The sequence below is a fragment of the Lonchura striata genome, chromosome 2 (assembly GCF_050655825.1).
Source record: "Lonchura striata isolate lonStrDom1 chromosome 2, ASM5065582v1, whole genome shotgun sequence".
Lineage (NCBI taxonomy): Eukaryota > Metazoa > Chordata > Aves > Passeriformes > Estrildidae > Lonchura > Lonchura striata.
In genome coordinates, this window is record NC_140704.1 from 96,225,674 (window position 1) to 96,243,877 (window position 18,204).

Sequence of the window (18,204 nt, forward strand, 5' to 3'; positions counted from 1 at the left end):
ATGGTGCCTCTAGTACACACAGTACCAGAATTTCTGATTTTTCAGACTTTCAAGAGTTGTTCCCCACTTTTAGAAAGCCAATGGCTCATACATCTCATTATACACATTATTATGTATACTATACATTTTATACAAATAATAAATATTACTAAATATTTAATTATTACCATGAATAGCAAATTTCTTCAAGATGAATATCCTACAGCAGATGAGTACTTATAATCACTAGTATAAATATGCAAATGCTTTGGCAATTTCCAAATCTTAAATTTCAACTCCAAGCTAAATAAAATAGTCTTTCTCAACTTTTTATGCTATCCTCCTTGGGAGACAGCTATCAGCAAGGTTATACATCATATTTTAATTACAAGAACCCATGGGTTTGTCAGGCAGAATGTCCAAGAAATAGGTGCCAGCCAATTATGCTAATGCTTTGCAGTGTGACAGTACATTTTACAGACTGAGTTAATGCATCCTGCCTGTGAAAGAGGAAAAAAAAACTTAAATCAGCTATCATAGACTAGAGCTGAGGCAATAAAGTTTTTGGATAATCCACACAATTAAGTATTCTGATTATTTAATACAAAATCCAGGGAAAACTTCTGCTTTCTGAAAAATTCACAGGAATTGGTAATTTTGCTTCTTGACAAAAAGTAAAAACATTTGATTTATTTTTTTCAGAATACTAAGAAATCTAGTATATGCCACTAATAAGAAAGGAATTATACAGAATATAGTCTATGTATTTTATCCTTTAAATAAGAAACACACTTTTTATTTCTAGTCTACAAAGCATGTGCTCCTTTTGGGGATCATTTACAGGAAGAATTTTCCCATTTGAGGAAAAACTGTATGGAAGATGTTATTAAAGGGGTTATTTTCCAAAATATTAATATTTATTACTCTACAAAGAGGACATGAAATAAAGATTCTAAAATATTACTGCGCTGATAGTTGTACAATTTAACTAGTGAACTATCAGAACTAACACAATCTTCTGATTTACTTTCATGTACCTACAAAAATACCTATAAAGTTTTGAATAATGGAAACAACCAATAAAGCAGAAATTTGCTAATCCAACCTAGATATGCTATGAGTCTGGAGCACCAAGTGTAACCAGATATCAAAACTGAAAAAAAAATTCCATACTTCTTACTTTATTGTACACCAATCCATCCTGATCTATGGTGAGATTTACTGAGTATAACAGTGCATTTCTTGGAATTCTTGCTGCTAAGATTTGTTTCAAATACTACACTGAAGTATTATTAAGTAGGTTTGCATTAGAATTCTTCTTATCAAGCAATCAGATAACTTACATCCAGGGCTATATTTATTACGACATAAAGATGTGGCTACTGACTCTCAGGAAAAAAAACCTCAAAAGGCTAAACTCATTAACCAGAATAGCTTTTCAGAGATTAATATACTAATTCCATAAAGCTCACTTAGAACATCCCCTTTTCATTATGCAAACAGCTATCATCCAACATAAAACAATGTGATTTAAGAAAGGAGCTACTAAAATCATAATCTTAATAGCTTTGTCTACATGATTTTGCAATGCATATCTCTATTGTGTCAGATTCCTTTATGCATATTTCTTAACTGTCCTCAGGTCACCAGTTTCTTTATCAGCACATACTTTATAGGACTATCACTAGAAAAGAAGTTGCTGAATTCATGCCATGATCATTGATCAAGTTACCAGAGTAGTGACTGCCTATGGTTGTCAGTAAATTTTATTTAACCAGACTTAGCTACTTGCTGCATTCCTTGTCAGTAGAAATGGGAAGTCCATCACTCTGTAGATGGATAAGCCAAAACTCTTTTCAAGGCATGCCAAGGACCCCTTCATTGCTGCACATAAGGAAGCAGACAGTAAAATACATAGAAAATAGAAGATCTAGAGATGGATGGCCATCATATCTGATAGTGTTGATTAGTAAACCAGAGACACATTACAGAATCATCTATGTCAGTGTTTCAGTTCCGACCCTGATTTTTTTTTTTTTTTTTTTTTTTTTTTTTTTTTTTTTTTTTTTTTGTAGCAAAAGTCCTGCACTGAAAACTAAATTCCAGGCACACAAAGGTCTTAGCTTCAAATTAAACTAACGCAAAAGGTGTGCTTCCGGGACTATAAGGTATTTCAATTACTAATGGGTTCAGCCTACAGGCCCAGACTAGAGTTAGACCAAAGCAAATTCCCCAGCAAAACATCTAATGAAGGCCTGGGGTTCTCAGACAAATTCCTATTTACATGCAGTACTTGCTAATGTAGCCATAGCCTTAGAGGAATTACAGCTAAATCAATACTACAGAAAATACTTAAGGAAAAAAAAACTGCTGCTACTTGCTATCCCCTAGAAAGCTGTTTTTCAAGATGCAAGGGTCATTTTAATTGTAAACTTCTCTGTGTGACAGGCTGACATTTATTCGTACACCTGTCTTCACTCACATGGACTGATGGGACCTAATAATTTTACCACTAATCTCTCTGTAACCTGCAAGGCGAGACCCAGAAGCAAAAAGGTTCATGAAAGCAGAATTCTTACTCAGAGAAAAATGAGGACAGTTTTAGGTCAGGAGGAAGGTTTATTTTGCTTTTCCACCACCTGTCTCAAACCACAGGCTGAGAAAGCATGCAAAGGTGACTCATTTTGTTTCTACTCTTTTAGGTAAGCTACTTGACTGGTGAGAAGCATTACAAGAACACAATAGCAAAAGAAGTAACACATATCATGGGGTAAAATGGTTGCCCTGTTTTGAAAGTTGTTGAGACTAAAGTCATTGCTGAAGGCTAATAATTGAGAAACGAAGGCCTCTCTGTGACAGCCTGAAACTTCTCTGGATTCACAAAGTATCAAGAGAAAATACAATCTGGAGCTCTGAATGTCAGCAAATAATTGTTTTTGGTACCATCTGTCCCTAACCCAGTCTGTTGGGGTTGTAGCTCTGTGCAAATTCACTCCGCATTTTCTAAAGGGAGCCACAAGAACTGATCAAAGGTAGCAAAGGCACCTGCCAATTTCCCTGAAGAGAACTTGCTTTTAATTACCTTCATTGTTTCCAAAAAATTTTGCTCCTTTTCTCCACTGATAGTATCTTTGTACCTAGGTTTTCAAAGACTAACACATCATGGCATTACTGAAGTACAGTATTATTCTAAAAGCAAACTCAAGCTGCACTGCTAGGAGTAATGAGTGTTTCTCTTTTTACTGATCTTTTCCAATAAGGCATGCATATAAACTCTTTTTCTAGACACAGTGCCTCAGTCTTTTACATTTTAGGATATTTGTTTTATTTGTTTCAGATTTATTAAACTAATTAATATGTACATTTTTTGTAAAAATGTCCTGAATGACCAAATGTTGACTTAAATTGACAAATAACAGAACCCATCTCATTTCGGTTTTTTTTTCAGACATTGCAGGAAGTAAATACATAATCCATTTCACTCCTTATACTTGTATACTTGCAAGTTTTTAAACATTTGCCGTATTGTAGCTTCTGCCACACTGTTGCTTCTTTCCTCAGAGAATACCTAAACTCTCCCTTCTTTTCTGCTCTGATGAAATTCTTTGTTATATGTTAGTGAGAATGATATTATTTTTCTTTTTTTGTATTTTAGTAATTTGGGTTGGAGCTTTTTTCAGTTTATGCAAACTTGCCTTTAAACATTTAGCTCTCTTTACAGCTCACTCCAGCCATATCCATGCTTTCTAAGAGGTTCCAGAATAATGGAGTGACAGGCCATATGAGAAACACATTTGATATAGATTTTTTTGCTTATTGTGCAGATGTGGCCACACTCCTGGCACATAAGCAACACATAAGACATGGAACTGGGCACAAATGGCAGGAAAGGGAAATTTCCCTACAACAAAGGAAGAATTTGTAAAGACCAAATCAAGTGCTAAGATGTAGAGAATGAGACAAGTTCTAAAATGTAGAGGAAGAAACAAAGGATAAATTCACTAAGCAGACTGAAGAAAGAAATATCAAAAAATCAGGGCCCAGAAGAAACAATGTCAAATGTCATAACACTACAGAAGTAAAATCTGTAGATGTTGTAGTGCCAAGACAGCCAAGGAAATATACAGAGGAATACATTATTAGCAATAAAACACTTGGAAAATGAACAGAGGAGATTCTCTAGATGGTCAGAGCAAAGGGATCAGTACCATGCTATAGAAACTAAGCATAGTTTTTGAATGTTTCTGTGGGAAAGTACCATGCCATCCATCCATAGTGCAGACTGAAAAAAAGGAACATAAACAGAGTGGTATGATTAATCAAAGTGAAGTGTAATTCACAGATCAAGATGCACAGAGCTTTAGAAAACTAGATATCCCCAGAAAGAGGTGGTACCTACACTTAGTGAACTCAGAATGTATCTACAAGAAATATAGAAGAAAAAAGTAGATCTACCACCACATCCTCTGTACAAACTCAAATCTCCTTGGTTGAATCATAACAGGACAGCTATCAAGCAAATTAAAGCAAAATAAGCTTCCTTTGAAGCTCATAGAAGATGTAAGAGAAACAGTACTGAAGCATAGAAATGTAAATTCTGAGCACCATTGAAATGATGAATACTTATTAGAAAATAAAACCCCTTGTGTATGATTGGCAGATCATGAGAAAAGATAATAGTTTGTCATACTGCTTTTTGCTGAGAGTGAAAGAGCAATGAAAACAATTGGTGCTGATTTTTTTTTTAATACAAACAGTATTGATTATATACAAATACAAATACAGCAGTAAAATAGAGGGAGACAAGTCAAGAGTGAAGGATGGAACATCTGAAATAAGCCTTCCAGATCCTTTTCCCTTAATCACAGTCCCTGGCTCCAAAACTGATGGTCTCCAAAGCTAAAATTTGATGAAGTGACTTAAAAGGGGAGGCATCACCTACATGTGGTTTGTGTGCATAACCTCAGTGAATAAACCAAGAAGGAAAGAAAGTGAATGAGTCTAAGATTAAACAGAAGAAATACCAGAGAAAAGCATTTTAATCCAAAGTGAAATTTGGATTAAACAACTGTATGTGCATTTTACATGACTAAAAGGTACTGCACAGATTTCCCAGGGGTAAAACCTGAGGTTAAGACTACCCTCTGGTTGCAATGTAAAGTTCCGTAAGTACTATTGATGTTTCTAAGCATTAGATATTCTTCAGGAGGAAAAAGTTGTCAGCTTAACAAGGGAATGAAGAAATAGTCCTTTGGAGGATTTAGCAAGTATATTGGAAAAACTTAGCTCAATACACATATCACAAATACGGCAAAAACATACATGCTATCCAGGTATGCAGTATTTTACTGCTGCTGTAAATTTAAAAAAATTAAGGAGCTGAATGAAACTAGAAGAATCTAGTTCCATAAAAAAGCTTTACTCTGATTGGAAATATAAGGGAAGAGGACTGAGAACAATTTAAGATGTAAATGATAGTTGAAGATCCAAGATGAAAATTATTACATTTATTAAATTATGAATTATTATTACACTTACTAGATTTAATTTTATTTTCTATTTCTAATATTTATTCACTATTAAATAATAATATGAAAACTAGAAAACTGACTCCATTCTTAATCAAATTCTACCAAAAATTATGTATATACTGTCATTAGGACTCATTCAATAAGAGGGTGACAAAAAGGAGAGATGCAAGCAGGAATGGATGGAAAAACAACAATATGGAGATAGATGGCAGGAAACCTCACTAAAAAATGTTGCAGACTGTAAGCAGCTTGACAACAGGGGAATGAAAAGAGAAGTTCCAAGTTGAAGTATGACAGTACAAAAGTGGCTATTTATACAAGACACATTCAATGTGCAATTAATAGTAGAAGGGAAGACAGGAAATACTGCTGGGTCCCCAAGACCATTAGTTGTTACTTAGGTGGACATTCTAAGTTGGCCAGAGAAGAAAATAAAGCATGCATAGCAAGTTCTAATTCATACTGAGCATTTTACCAGCTTGAACTACAACTGAGGCAGGGGAAAAGGCACTATCAATGCAAAACAGAATTCTAAAGAATAAAATCATGGAAATGAGGGGTTTTTAATATTTACTGTTCATGAAACACTTGGCAAGACAGCAGAACCTACTTATAAACTGACGCAAGAGTCTCTATGCTGGATTTTTCCATTTAATGGGGCTGTTAATTAAAAATGCAAGAAAAGATTGACGAAGATACCTCTTATGGCTCAGACCCAAAAAAATCTGGAGCATAAAAAGATCAGTGATAAAATTCACCCTTCATAATGGTGGTGTCCTAATGGGAGTAGGTAAATTGAATGCTGTAACCACTATAGGATCACCAGTCCCTCAGAAAGAGACAGCAGGCTACTTCTGTAAGCTACTAAGGAAAGCAAGAACTTTCTGAAGCCCTTAATAGGTCTTCTGAGTCAAGGTGACTGATTGAGTGGACTGTGGCATTTGAAATATATCTTTGTGACATAGGAATTTTTTAGATAATAAACCAAAACAGACTTATAAACACCTATGCATAATTTTAAGATTTTTTAAAAACACATGCCAGTTAAATTTAAGAAGCACAATAAAACTTACAAAACACGAATGTATATACATGCATACATAAACCATCTGTTTTATAAAGTAGGACATACCTCACGAGGGCTATAATCTGGAGGTAACTTCTCTAGCATCTCATCAGCAAGACGCTGCACCACTGCTTCCCGGGTTTCTCCCCCTCTAGTACTGCTGTCTTTGGGCTGGATGCTCACTATGGTACTGAATGTCTCATTAGCCAGGTTGGTCTGGTAAGTTATATCTGCATTAGGGTGAAGTCCAAATACCTTAAAGTAAAAGGTATAAAAAATTGGGGAGAAAAAGGTGATTTTTCTTCTAAAAGTATATACACAAAAGAATGCATGAAAATGGATAATCGAGGAAGAAAATTCTCAGCTCCATAAAACAACAGATGTGGACAGGCCAGTGAAAGTTCTTCCATTTAAATGGCCAAGGACCAAACCCAAATTGCACTAAAATATTAATACAGGCTGCATGTGCAATAGTGTTTTCAATCATGTCAGGGGAGGGTTTTTTAATTTATCTCATTATTTCCACATGGATCATTTTGTGGAATGCCATCAAGGAGTGAGAACAGATCCCTTTCCTTTGGTTCAGACTAGAGCTTGTTGGAAATGTCATACGTGGACATTGACCCCTTAGCATTAGTTCTTTGTCTCTATGGGTATATTGCTGTTGTACCAGCTCAAGTATATGCCATTATCCAACCAGTCAACATTTCTAACATGTTTTGTTTTACTCAGACTCTTAGGCTTATAAGGTATGTAGCATGGTGAATAAATCAAAGTGAAGTGTAATTCACATCTGAAGTACCTAAAGATGGTAATATATTTAGGATATTTTATGCTTTAGCTATTTTTGGTTGAAGCTTCCCTTTCCTTACTTCTCCTTCTCCCAAAATTGAATTATTTTATTTAAGATAGAGCTAGCATAGAATTACTGCAAAGCTGCCCTTTGTCTGAATGGTAATAGCTTTTTCAGAAACTTCTACTGAAATATCAGTAAGTCTATAATTGTCAGATTGACAATTGCAACCCTTCTCCAGGAGGAATTGCATGTACTGTGACTTATTTCACCAGCCCTCATTTAATTATAGATATTGCATATCTCTTACAAACTTTGAATCACTGATCCATCAATGAGGAAGGCTTGCCCTCAACCTGAGCACAAAAGCCAAGCAATCTTCTGTTTCTCATTTTTCACTTTTTCACATATTCAGTTTTCATATTTTACATTAGTATCAGTATATTGCAAGAAGGCACTTCTAGAAACCAGTATTTACATACTCTGTGGAGAGAATTAAAAGGGCCATTTAATATTGTTATACTTGTAAATCTAGAAATTAAGGGACAAGGGATATAAGTGGCTGCACCATTGCCAAAGCCAGCAAAGCTGCACTGATTTACAAAGCTTGGGAATATTATCCATAGACCAGCACAAAGTACAGACCTAATATCACATTTGAGTGAGGGTTTGACTACAATAGTGTGCAGGTAGATTCCAGATAGGATTTAATGTTTTGCAAATAGTGGTTTACTCAAATTATATGTTTAGAGCTGTAAAAGGCAAAAATACCAATGCACGTCATTACACTCATATTCTATGTGGAAGGAAATAAATATTTGAAGGTAATATTTTTCTGCTTTTGCTTTTGCACAGTGAGGGCTCATTTGTTTGGTTTTGCTCTAGTAGATTTTGTGGCAACATTATAGCCCAAGTTAGCACCATGAAGGATATTTGCTGTATCTGTGAATGGAGCCCTATTCCAAGGGCTAACTTAAAACATTGGAGCAATATTTACTAAGACAGGGAGACGTGGGAGACAGCTCTGGTCCTATGGTTTCTTGCAAGTGATGTATAAAGAAGAAAGAAGAAAGAAATCACTGGGTGGACTGGTTTTCTGAATGACATTCCCAGTTTTCTGAATGTCCTGTACATTAATCAAGGACCCAAATCTCTCATTCTTTTTGATCCAAAATCTCTGGGAATGTTGTTTAAAGAGAATATTGGATTCTGTCTTTCAGGGTTTTCCAGCCTTATGAATCCTCAAAATCAATTGTTAAAGCTCTACACACCTCTGAAATCACTCCTCCATCATCCCCTCCTCAACTGGACAGGGGAGAGAAGTCACAACAAAAAGCCCATGGTCTGAGATAAGAACATGGAGAGATCAATCTCCAGTTATCATCACAGGCAAAACAGACCTGACTTGGGGAAATTAATTGAACTTATTACCAATCAAATCAGAGTAGGATCACAAGCAATAAAACCAAATCATAAAAACACCTGTCCCTTGTTCCCAAACTTAATGTCATTCCCAAATTTTCTACTTCCTCCCACACGTGCACAGGGAGACAAGGAACAGGAAACAGGATTTGTGGTCAGTTTGTCACATACTCCTTTCTCCTCAGGAGCAGGACACCTCCCACTCTACCCCTGCTCCAGCATAAGAGTCCTCCACAAACTTTTCCATTAGGCTGCTCCAGTGTGGGTCTCTTCCACAGGGTGCACAGCTCCAGGAACAGACTGTTTCAGCATGGGTCACCTGTGGGGTCATAACCTTGGCCAGAAAATCTGCTCCATCATGGACTCCTCTCGGCATGGGGCCACACATCTTGCAGGAACCTGTTCCAGCATGGACTTCCACATGGTCACAGCCTCCTTCAGGTATCCACCTGCTCCAGGGTGGGGTCCTCCATGGGCTGCTGGGGAATCTCTGTTCCAGCAGCTGGAGCACCTCCTGCCCCTCCTTCTTCACAGAACTTGGTGCCTGCAGAGCTGTTCCTCTCACATATTCCCACTCCTATCTCTGACTGAAGGTTCATGTACAGCTTTTTATCCTTCATAAATACCTTATCCCATCAGTGGGTCTGTCTTGGAGTTGTCTGACACTGGCCCTGTCACACTCAGGGGAAGCTTCTGCCAGTCTCTCACAGAGGCCCCTCCTTGGCCCCCTGCTACTGAAAACTTTCCATGCTAACCCAATACACTGAATTCAACTGCCCTCCTCACAAGACAGTGTTCATTCTGCTCAGAAGATGAAATCTCATCAAAGGAGCAAGGACCAATTGGCCTGCAAGCGGGTCAGTTCAGTTTTCTTAACTAAAAATGGAAAAGGAACAAATCAAGGGCACACTGTTTGGACTAGCGCAGTATCTTTTGTGAAACAAAGAAGATTGGGAGATTAAAAGGTTAAAGGTTTTAATGAGCAATTTTGGCAGATTTTAGAATGACAGAAGAAAGTCACAACTTTCTTCCTAACAAGTGAAAATATGAAGAACAAAAAGATGTTTGCATTCCTGGACTTGCTTCTATTTACATAAAAGCCAAAGGTAAAATTCCCCTACCTCAAACAATACATACAGATTTTTTACAGGAATCAAAACACTTTAAAAATACAATGCAGCATTGTGAGATAGGTTCCCAGGTGCTTAAAAGAGCAGACCCATGAAAGCAGAACCTGAAATCTGATAGAGCCAAGGTTCATACACTGATAGGAACCACTTCACAAGTTGGGCTCAAATGGATCCCAGTGATACATTATCATGTCTGCATTTACTCTCATCTGGAAAAGGTACATCATTGCTGGCACAAATACCTTTGCAATCTGGTTTCACTATCTTCAGAGATACAGAACTTTCCAAGCTTATTTTATGACCTTGGAAACTTCTCACCCTCTCAGCCAGAACATTATCAGTAAGTGAAAACTAGCTTTTTCTGTTCCACTCAGTCTATTTAATTTTAATAGAAGTTATTTCCAATGGCATTTATCAACTTAATAGAAATGAGACAGGAATCCAGACCATTCACCTCTGTTTCAATTTTCCAGAGCATTCTCTTCTGTTTCAGTTTTAACTAACTTTATCATGAGTGTCTGTACTGGAGAGAGCAGAAAGTCTCCACTCTCCAGTCCCTGTCACCACTGTGATATGCACACATTGGATCACGTAACACTGGTTACAACCAGAAGCCACCCTGCACCCTATCCCATCAATTCATTACAACATCCATATCTTTCTGTTGTCAAAATGGAATAAACTCCCAATTATAACTTGCAAAATGAGACCATAGGGCTTTTTTACTTTCATTATTTCTCAGGTTGCATATCTGCTGAATCCCATAAAGAATTGTAAAACCACAAAATTGTTTGGTTTGGAAGGGAACTCTGAGGATCATCTAATCTGAATCATCTATTCAAGAAGGGGCTAATAGAGCAGGCTCTCCAGCAGAGTGTCCAGTTGGGATTTCAATGTCTACAAAGACGAGGCTGCACAATATCTCTGGGAAAACTCTTCCAGTCTTTGACCAACTTCACTTAAAATATAGTTATCTTGTTTTCAAATGGCATTTCCTGTTGTTTAATTTCTGTCCATTGCTTCTTTTACTTTCATTGGCTATTATCAAAAAGGCTCCAGCTCCATTTTTGCAGCATTACAACCAGGTGTTATACACATTGATACTTGAACATTTCTGTACCAACCTTCCAGAAGATAATTAGGGTTGCTAGAAGTCCTTCATAAGGACCAGGGCCTGTGAATATGAGACTTTTTGCAATTGTTTGAAGAAGGCCTCATGTACATCTTCCTGGTCAGCAGATCTACACTGAATACCCACTATAATGGTCTGCCTGCAAATCTTGACCTATGCATACTTGATTCTGAAAAAAATACCTCATTAAGTGATTCATCTGACAAAAACTCCCTTTAATATATTAAAATATTTTACCTCTGGTGTATCAATCACTGGCAACTGCTCTATGTACTGGAGATAGTCTTCCACTGTATTCCCTTTAGGAATAACATAGCCTTTGTAGAAACAAAAATTTTCACTGAACATGTGCTCTCCAAACCAGACTCTTGCATATGTGTTCAGCAGTGCCTTGTCGAGCTCATCAGTCACACGGCCACCATACTGCACTTCTCCAAGCATGTAGCGGACACAGCTCCAGTTCACTCCCTGTTTGATGCCCACATCATTCACATGGTTCTGAAGGAACTGCACACTGGCTGCAAAGTCTGCCTGATTAAATTCATAAGGAATATTCCAGCCCAATGGGCCAAACTTTCTTCTTTCCTGTAGAACAGTGGGAATTAATGGTAAACCACTGATTGATATTAATTGTGAAGAAAGTTTAAGTGCAGAATAATACATGAAATATGTTAAGAATACAGTAGTCCAGCTGGAACTCTATTTCAGTAACTTAAAAAAATACATTCAACACAGGCAAGGCCAAACACTTGATTGATTATCTAGTAGCTAAATTTGTACAAACAAAGAATAGGAATATTAACATTTCAGAAGGAAATATTTTTTCAATCTCTAAGTGCATAACCATAGCTTTTGAATTTCAAAAATTAGGCTACTGTTTGAGACAATGGTGTTCAAAATCATCAGCCATAATCATTGTGTGGGGTCTTCCTATGAGCTAGATATATTCCTATTGCTTATATTCCAATCCCTGCTGTGTCAGTATGGTGCAGATGCAAGTAGGAAAAACTGCTTCTTAGTGAATCATCTACAGACTCAGCTGGCAGTACATAGGTGTTAGGATAATATCTGGTAATTGCAAATTTTCATTTTTTATCACAGGCTTCCACTGGACCACAATATTTCAGTGCACGGATGCCACAGAGCTAAATTAGCCAGGCTTCAAATATAAACTAAGGATACTGCAAAATATATCAATAGGGTGATGAAAAGTTGTGCTTAATCCATAAAGTACTTCCTTTAATGGAAGTCCTGAAAGTCAAGACCCATAATCTACTTTAATTTCCTCCTACAGTTTCAGAGCAGAAAGGATTTGTATTTACCCTCTTACACTTTGTCATTGTGAATGCAGCATTTTGAGACTATGGTTTTCCAAACTATAAATTGTAAATTTCTTTATTATGCTTTTATGTGTTAATATTAGTAAAAGTCCAGTTAGTTGAAAGATAGATCACAGTCATTGATCAGGATTTTAATAGAAGAGTACTCTAATTGATCATTGCTTGACTGTCTTTTTTTTATCTCTGAACTATTATCCCTGTTGGAGGTATAGGACCAACATGAGCAAAATTATAAGTTCTAACACAGCTGCGGTAATAGAGATATGCTGTTCTCTTCGTTATTTTATTTGTGTCAATTTGCCAACATGGGTCTTCACTTTAAAAATGTTTCTCATTTAATAACAAGGTTCATTAATAAATGAAACATAGCTTATGACAGAAGAGAAGAAATATATTTTTAAACCTGAACAGTTGTGTGAAGAAATGCTACAGCATATAACAATGGTTTCCACTGTGGCATTTTGCTCACTCCCAGCAGATCCTGAGTAACAGCTGAGTATGTTCGTTTTAAGCCAGCTTTCACACCTAGAAGGTAAATATAAAAATGTAAAACATTAGCGAAAAAAGAAACAACTATGGAATCCATAAATCCAACCTCTGTTAAGCATAATTCTCTATTCCAATTTACAGTATCATCTTACCTATACCTGCAAATTATGTCTTAGAATCAAATATCTGTTCAGCTGGTCATAGTAGGCAAACTTCAATAACATTTTGTTTTAGGTAGGTAACACAGAAAATTAATTTCAGGAGTCTGGGAGGATTTAAAATTAAGTAATCATATTCTAAACGATCCTATAAACAACTGAAATAGAAACATAATTATTTAGCAACTATATGGCAATAAACAAGACACCTAGAATTATATAAAATACAGCACTGGGTATCCAAAAGTTTGTTTTGCTATTTACTTCTAATAAGATATTTTAGTTTTATTGAAGAAAATTTATTTAGATTTGATTCCTAGAAAAATCTCCAAATTCTGTAGGCAGGTCATTCAACTGGACTTCAGGCACCAAGGTTATGAGAAGAGAATCTAAATTCATAGTGCAAATATTAATACTTGGTGAAGTTTGTTTGAGCACTGACATTTTATATCCCAGGAATTGCTTTAGGCAATTGATACTGATACAGTCTCAGCTACCATGGAATACAGAGGCTCAACTGCTCCCAGATGTTTTTAGGCAGTGCTACTCAAGCATCTTTTGCCTTGGGCAGACAACCCAACCATGAGTTAATGACATCAGGTCCCTCTTATGATACTTTCCGCATAATCACCTTCACACAAGTCTAGAAGAGCAGATTTTAAGTGCAGTGGAAAGAATGTAAAAGTCCCCCTACTTCATATGGCACAATAAAAGTACTTTTACTTTTGTTCATACTTCACAAAAATCCTGTAGAATATTCAAACAAATAGCTTTTCAAAATATAGAGTGGGTATCATCAGAGGGTTCCAAAATCAAACAAAAGTGTCTTATTGTATTGTGCTACCAATATGACAGGACAGTCTTAAGAAACTAAAACTGTCTATATTTCATCCTGACTTAAATTTTTACACTGGGCTTTTTTCAGCTGCTAAATGCAAGTTGCAAATTTGCTATAACTTGACTTCTAAAACAGCCTCTTCGAGCTATAGGTTGTTACCATTAGAATGATTAGGAGAGGTCCACTGTGAAATAAAAAGATTATGAGCTCTGAGTTAAAAAGGGAGAGAGGAAAAGAGGAAGAAGTAAGAAACTTTTATCAACAGACTGACTACCTGCTGTTGAGATGGAGTATAAATGCTGAAACAGGATGTGTTTCACAATGTCTGTAGACATCTAATGTTCAAAGGAAGCTAAATACTGAAATAAAAAGTTTAAATGTCTGAAGCTTTAAATAGGACCTTGGATAAAAACTTCTAGCTCCTACTGACATCATCAACTAAAATCAGTGTCAACATATATATATATAAAGAAAGGGCATATTTATTTATTTGTAAGCATTAATAAGATACTCCTTCTCTCTTCAAGGTTTAACAATCATCCTGGCCCCTCCTCACATAGCATATTCTCCAATTCCTTCAGCATCTTTGTGGGTTCTCACTGGACTCATTCCATCCATGTCTTTCTTGCACCCCTATTAATACAGAAACATGAGTCCAAACGGCCACTTAAGATGCAGACCTCATATTATGCTTCACATAGACTACTTAGGTTGGGGAAGCTGGGGGCTTAGAGGCTCAGAAAGCATAAGGTGAATGAACATCTGAATATGAGGAAACATCCTGGAAGTGAGGAAAGATCCTGGGTGTAAGGAGGTGCATGGAGGCCCAGAAGACCGGGGGATGCCCAGGAACATAGGTCAGTGATGTCCAAGACTGGCAGCTTCAGGTAGCTGCACAGTGAAACCAGCATTACTTTCTGCCCAGCCTTCCTGGACCAGCAGCGACCTCTCCCTGGGAGAGGAGGGGAGATGGGAAAGGAAGTCATTCCTACCTTGAGGAGGTTCATTGGTAAATTTTATAGAGGACTGTAAAAGATTAATAGGAAACTCTGGGTGAGCCTCTGTAGTGATCCAGGTTCTGAAATCTTCATTCACACACTCTTTCGTTGTGATGGTGTCCATTAATTCATTAAGAAATTCCAAGCCAAGGTGGCAGTTCTGTAGAAGGAGCCATCCTCCATCTTGCATGCACTGATTTAACAGGTGCCTTGCATGGACTTCCTGGCCCTGACCCATTGAAATGGCACGACATGGAATGTTCTAAAAGTAAAAAAGAAAGTTTATTTTATATGTAGTTCCTTAGAATTATACATGTGATATATTGCTTCTGTAGATCCACGTGAACTGACATTCTGCCACAAAGAAAGCCATTAATATCAATGGAGGCTTATTAAATATATTAATATTAAATTAATTATATTAAAACAAAGTAAAGAAAACAAAACCACAAAAAAAAAAGCAAAATCCTTCAAGTTCCTCTTCCATCTGTTGGAAGAAAACTACACACACTCTAAATCACTTTTTTTATTTTTTGCTGGTCTAGCAATATCTGTGGGATAAGCCACCTGAAACCTTTATTCAGTTTTTTTACCACTTTTTCAAATAAAGACATAAGTAAAGCCTGACCATTCTTTTTCCTATAATGTACTATCTTCAGATGAGCAGATATTAGGGCTTCAGATAATAATTAACACATAGTGTAAACCAAACAACTCTGATGACTTTTTACTGCCTGAACATATTACATGTAAAAGAGAACTGTTGATGAAGCAGGTAGGACAAGAAAGATTGGTTCCCACTAAAGCATTACTCAGGAAACATCCTGTGTTGTTAAATGGCAGCTGTGGAGCCATTGATCCAGAGGATTCCAGTCTGGTGATCTGCTAGCTCAAGCAGATCTAGAGCAGATCTGGATTCAGAAGAGAGAAAGCTTAAAAATGCAAACATAAAATTCTGGAATTTTATGTCATCTTCTCCAGAGGTTATGGGAAAATAAAGGCAATTGTTCAAAAAACCAGAGGATGATAAAGGCTCTCACAAAGGGATCTGCAAAAGATAAGGCTGAGATCAGGACCACACAGGTCTGTCAGTAACATTGCAGGCAGATCCTCTCTTGCTTATTGTTCTTGCTACTCTTGTTCTTTTTAAGTCTGGTTCAGGCTGGCTGCCTGACTCCTGCCAGGGAAAACCAGAACTATCAAATCCAGTTAAACATATTATTCTGCATACATGTTGAGGGCAAAAGAATCGATGAAGAGACTTTGTTTCATGGAGAGTTTCACATTCAAGACTTACAGCTGAGTATCCCTCATGCAGTGAGCAACGAGCTGCGTTACCAATCTGGGACTATGTTCAGCTGGCTGAGAGCTACAAAGGTTAGTCTTGACCTGTCTAGCTACTCAGACTCTCTTATTGTGAAACAAAAAGGAAGACATCCACTCCTAAGCAGCGTGGAGGAGGCTGCCCTCCTTTTGCAGGAGAAGGTTATAAGGACACAAACTGTGCTGGGTCATTTGGCCTTAGGGTCAGGGAATGGGCTCTGACCTGATTTTACAGAACAGTATAAATACAGCTGCTGTATATGATCCCCCATATCCTGGCAAGATTTAAGGACATGAGAATGCCAAAGACAAGAAAGCAGTTAAATCCTACTCTTAGGTCAGTGAAACCTGAAACCATAGCTAAAAGAAGCAAAGATGAACAGCCTGTGAAGCTGGTTATGTGCCAGAGAACAAAAAGCTTTACTTTTTCTAAGATGCATCTGAGTACAGCTGTAAGTCAAAGACTATGCCTACCCCTGCATCAGAGTGCATAAATATTCAGCAGGTACATTATTCCCTAACAAAGCATCTACTCATAATTTGCTCTTCTCAGCAATGTTGCCTTTGAAATGTACAGTCATTAAAGGTCATAGAAACATCGAGAGAAGGAAAAAAATATTCTTCACTATGAATTGTCCTCATTTTACTCCTTCTGAAAGAACTCTATCAAATGTCTGCATACAGAATGTTTCTTTGAATAGCAAATCATGTCAGCATATCCATGTCATTTTAATACATCACAATCCAGATGAAAATGCTGGCATTTTAGTCACTACAGTGGCCCTGACAGTTCTGTTGAAGGTTCTGTGCATCATTCTCTAAAAGAAGAAATTATGTCTACAATTTTAAAAAAATCTGATTTTAATGAAGTCAAAGTGCTGGCATAAGAAACTTCATTTTAATCCTGAAAGTTAAATGTTCACACCATCTTAAAGTGAAAGTAAAGGGGGCATAAATGCAACTAGTTTTAAGATAGAGCTTGTTTGGTTTATAAACAAGATTACATAGCTTGATAACTACAGACACTGTCCTCATTTCTTTGGGAGTGGGCCACCTGAACAACTAAATTTTAGAGTGAAAAATAAATTCTGGACACAAATTTGAACATTACCAACAGCAGATAGCTGATTTATACTGTTAATATCATACTTAGAGACACCATTAGCACTGGAAATCCATTTTAGGACTACAAATCATGACTGTAAAAGGGAAATAGTTGAAAAAATAGGCTCGAGTTTTTTATCATTAAGAAGAAAAAAACCCCAGAACCACCACCACCCCCCTTCAAGGTCAGGTCCCTGGTAAAACTAACCTATATTAAAGATATAATCTGGAAAAAAAGCAGAGAAATCCCAAAGAAAGATAGGAACTAAGTACAATTTGTTGATATACTAGCAAAATGAACACAAAACTTCCTTGAAAATGTTTCTGAAAATTAAATTATTTCTAGATATGCTTTTCAAAAGCTAAATAGTTGCTGAAATGCTCCTTAAGTTGCACATTGTTATATGCATTTTTATTTTTAAAAACAGCTGTGTTTGCATTTTGTTTTGTGACATTAGGATGGCTTTTGTAAACTTGAAAAATTCCTATATGCTGTGTGGTTAAGTCTTTACTTCAAGAGATTACAAAAGAACCTTACAGTTAAACAGTGTGGTTGACTCTACATTTACAGGTGATATGAGTTGAACTTCACGTTATGACAGCCTAGCTGATGCTCATAAACCATGTGTGAATAAACAAGGCAATCCCTTTAGCTCTTTCACAACTTCACTTTCTATTTATTCTATACACATTTCCTGAAAGAATGAAAACATATTAAGACTGCAATATCCTTTCGGTCTGATAGGAGACAAGGATCAAATTAATGACTTCAGATTTAAGATTCCTAAATTTAAACACTAAGTGAGAGTTAGGTCATAATTTAAGCCATCTTCAATACAGACAGAGAAATAAGGGTCCTGATTTTCAAATGGAATGAGCATCTCCACTTTCTAATTAATAA

At 36.7% G+C, this 18,204-nt stretch overlaps 1 protein-coding gene across 4 annotated transcripts in view; it reads right to left on the reverse strand.

Moving 5' to 3' along the window:
* LOC110469703 (dynein axonemal heavy chain 5) overlaps positions 1–18,204 on the reverse strand; it is a 151,383-nt gene that overhangs the window by 19,402 nt on the left and 113,777 nt on the right. For all 4 annotated transcript variants that reach the window (XR_014952814.1, XM_085571792.1, XM_077784814.2 and 1 more), the window contains 4 exons: positions 14,871–15,138; positions 12,797–12,918; positions 11,291–11,638; positions 6,643–6,831 (listed from right to left, as the gene is read on the reverse strand). Coding sequence is in view for 3 of the 4 variants with exons in the window: in XM_085571792.1 (XP_085427918.1) it covers positions 6,643–6,831; positions 11,291–11,638; positions 12,797–12,918; positions 14,871–15,138 (927 nt within the window). In the remaining variant the exon portion in view is untranslated. The remainder of the gene's footprint in view (positions 1–6,642; positions 6,832–11,290; positions 11,639–12,796; positions 12,919–14,870; positions 15,139–18,204) is intronic.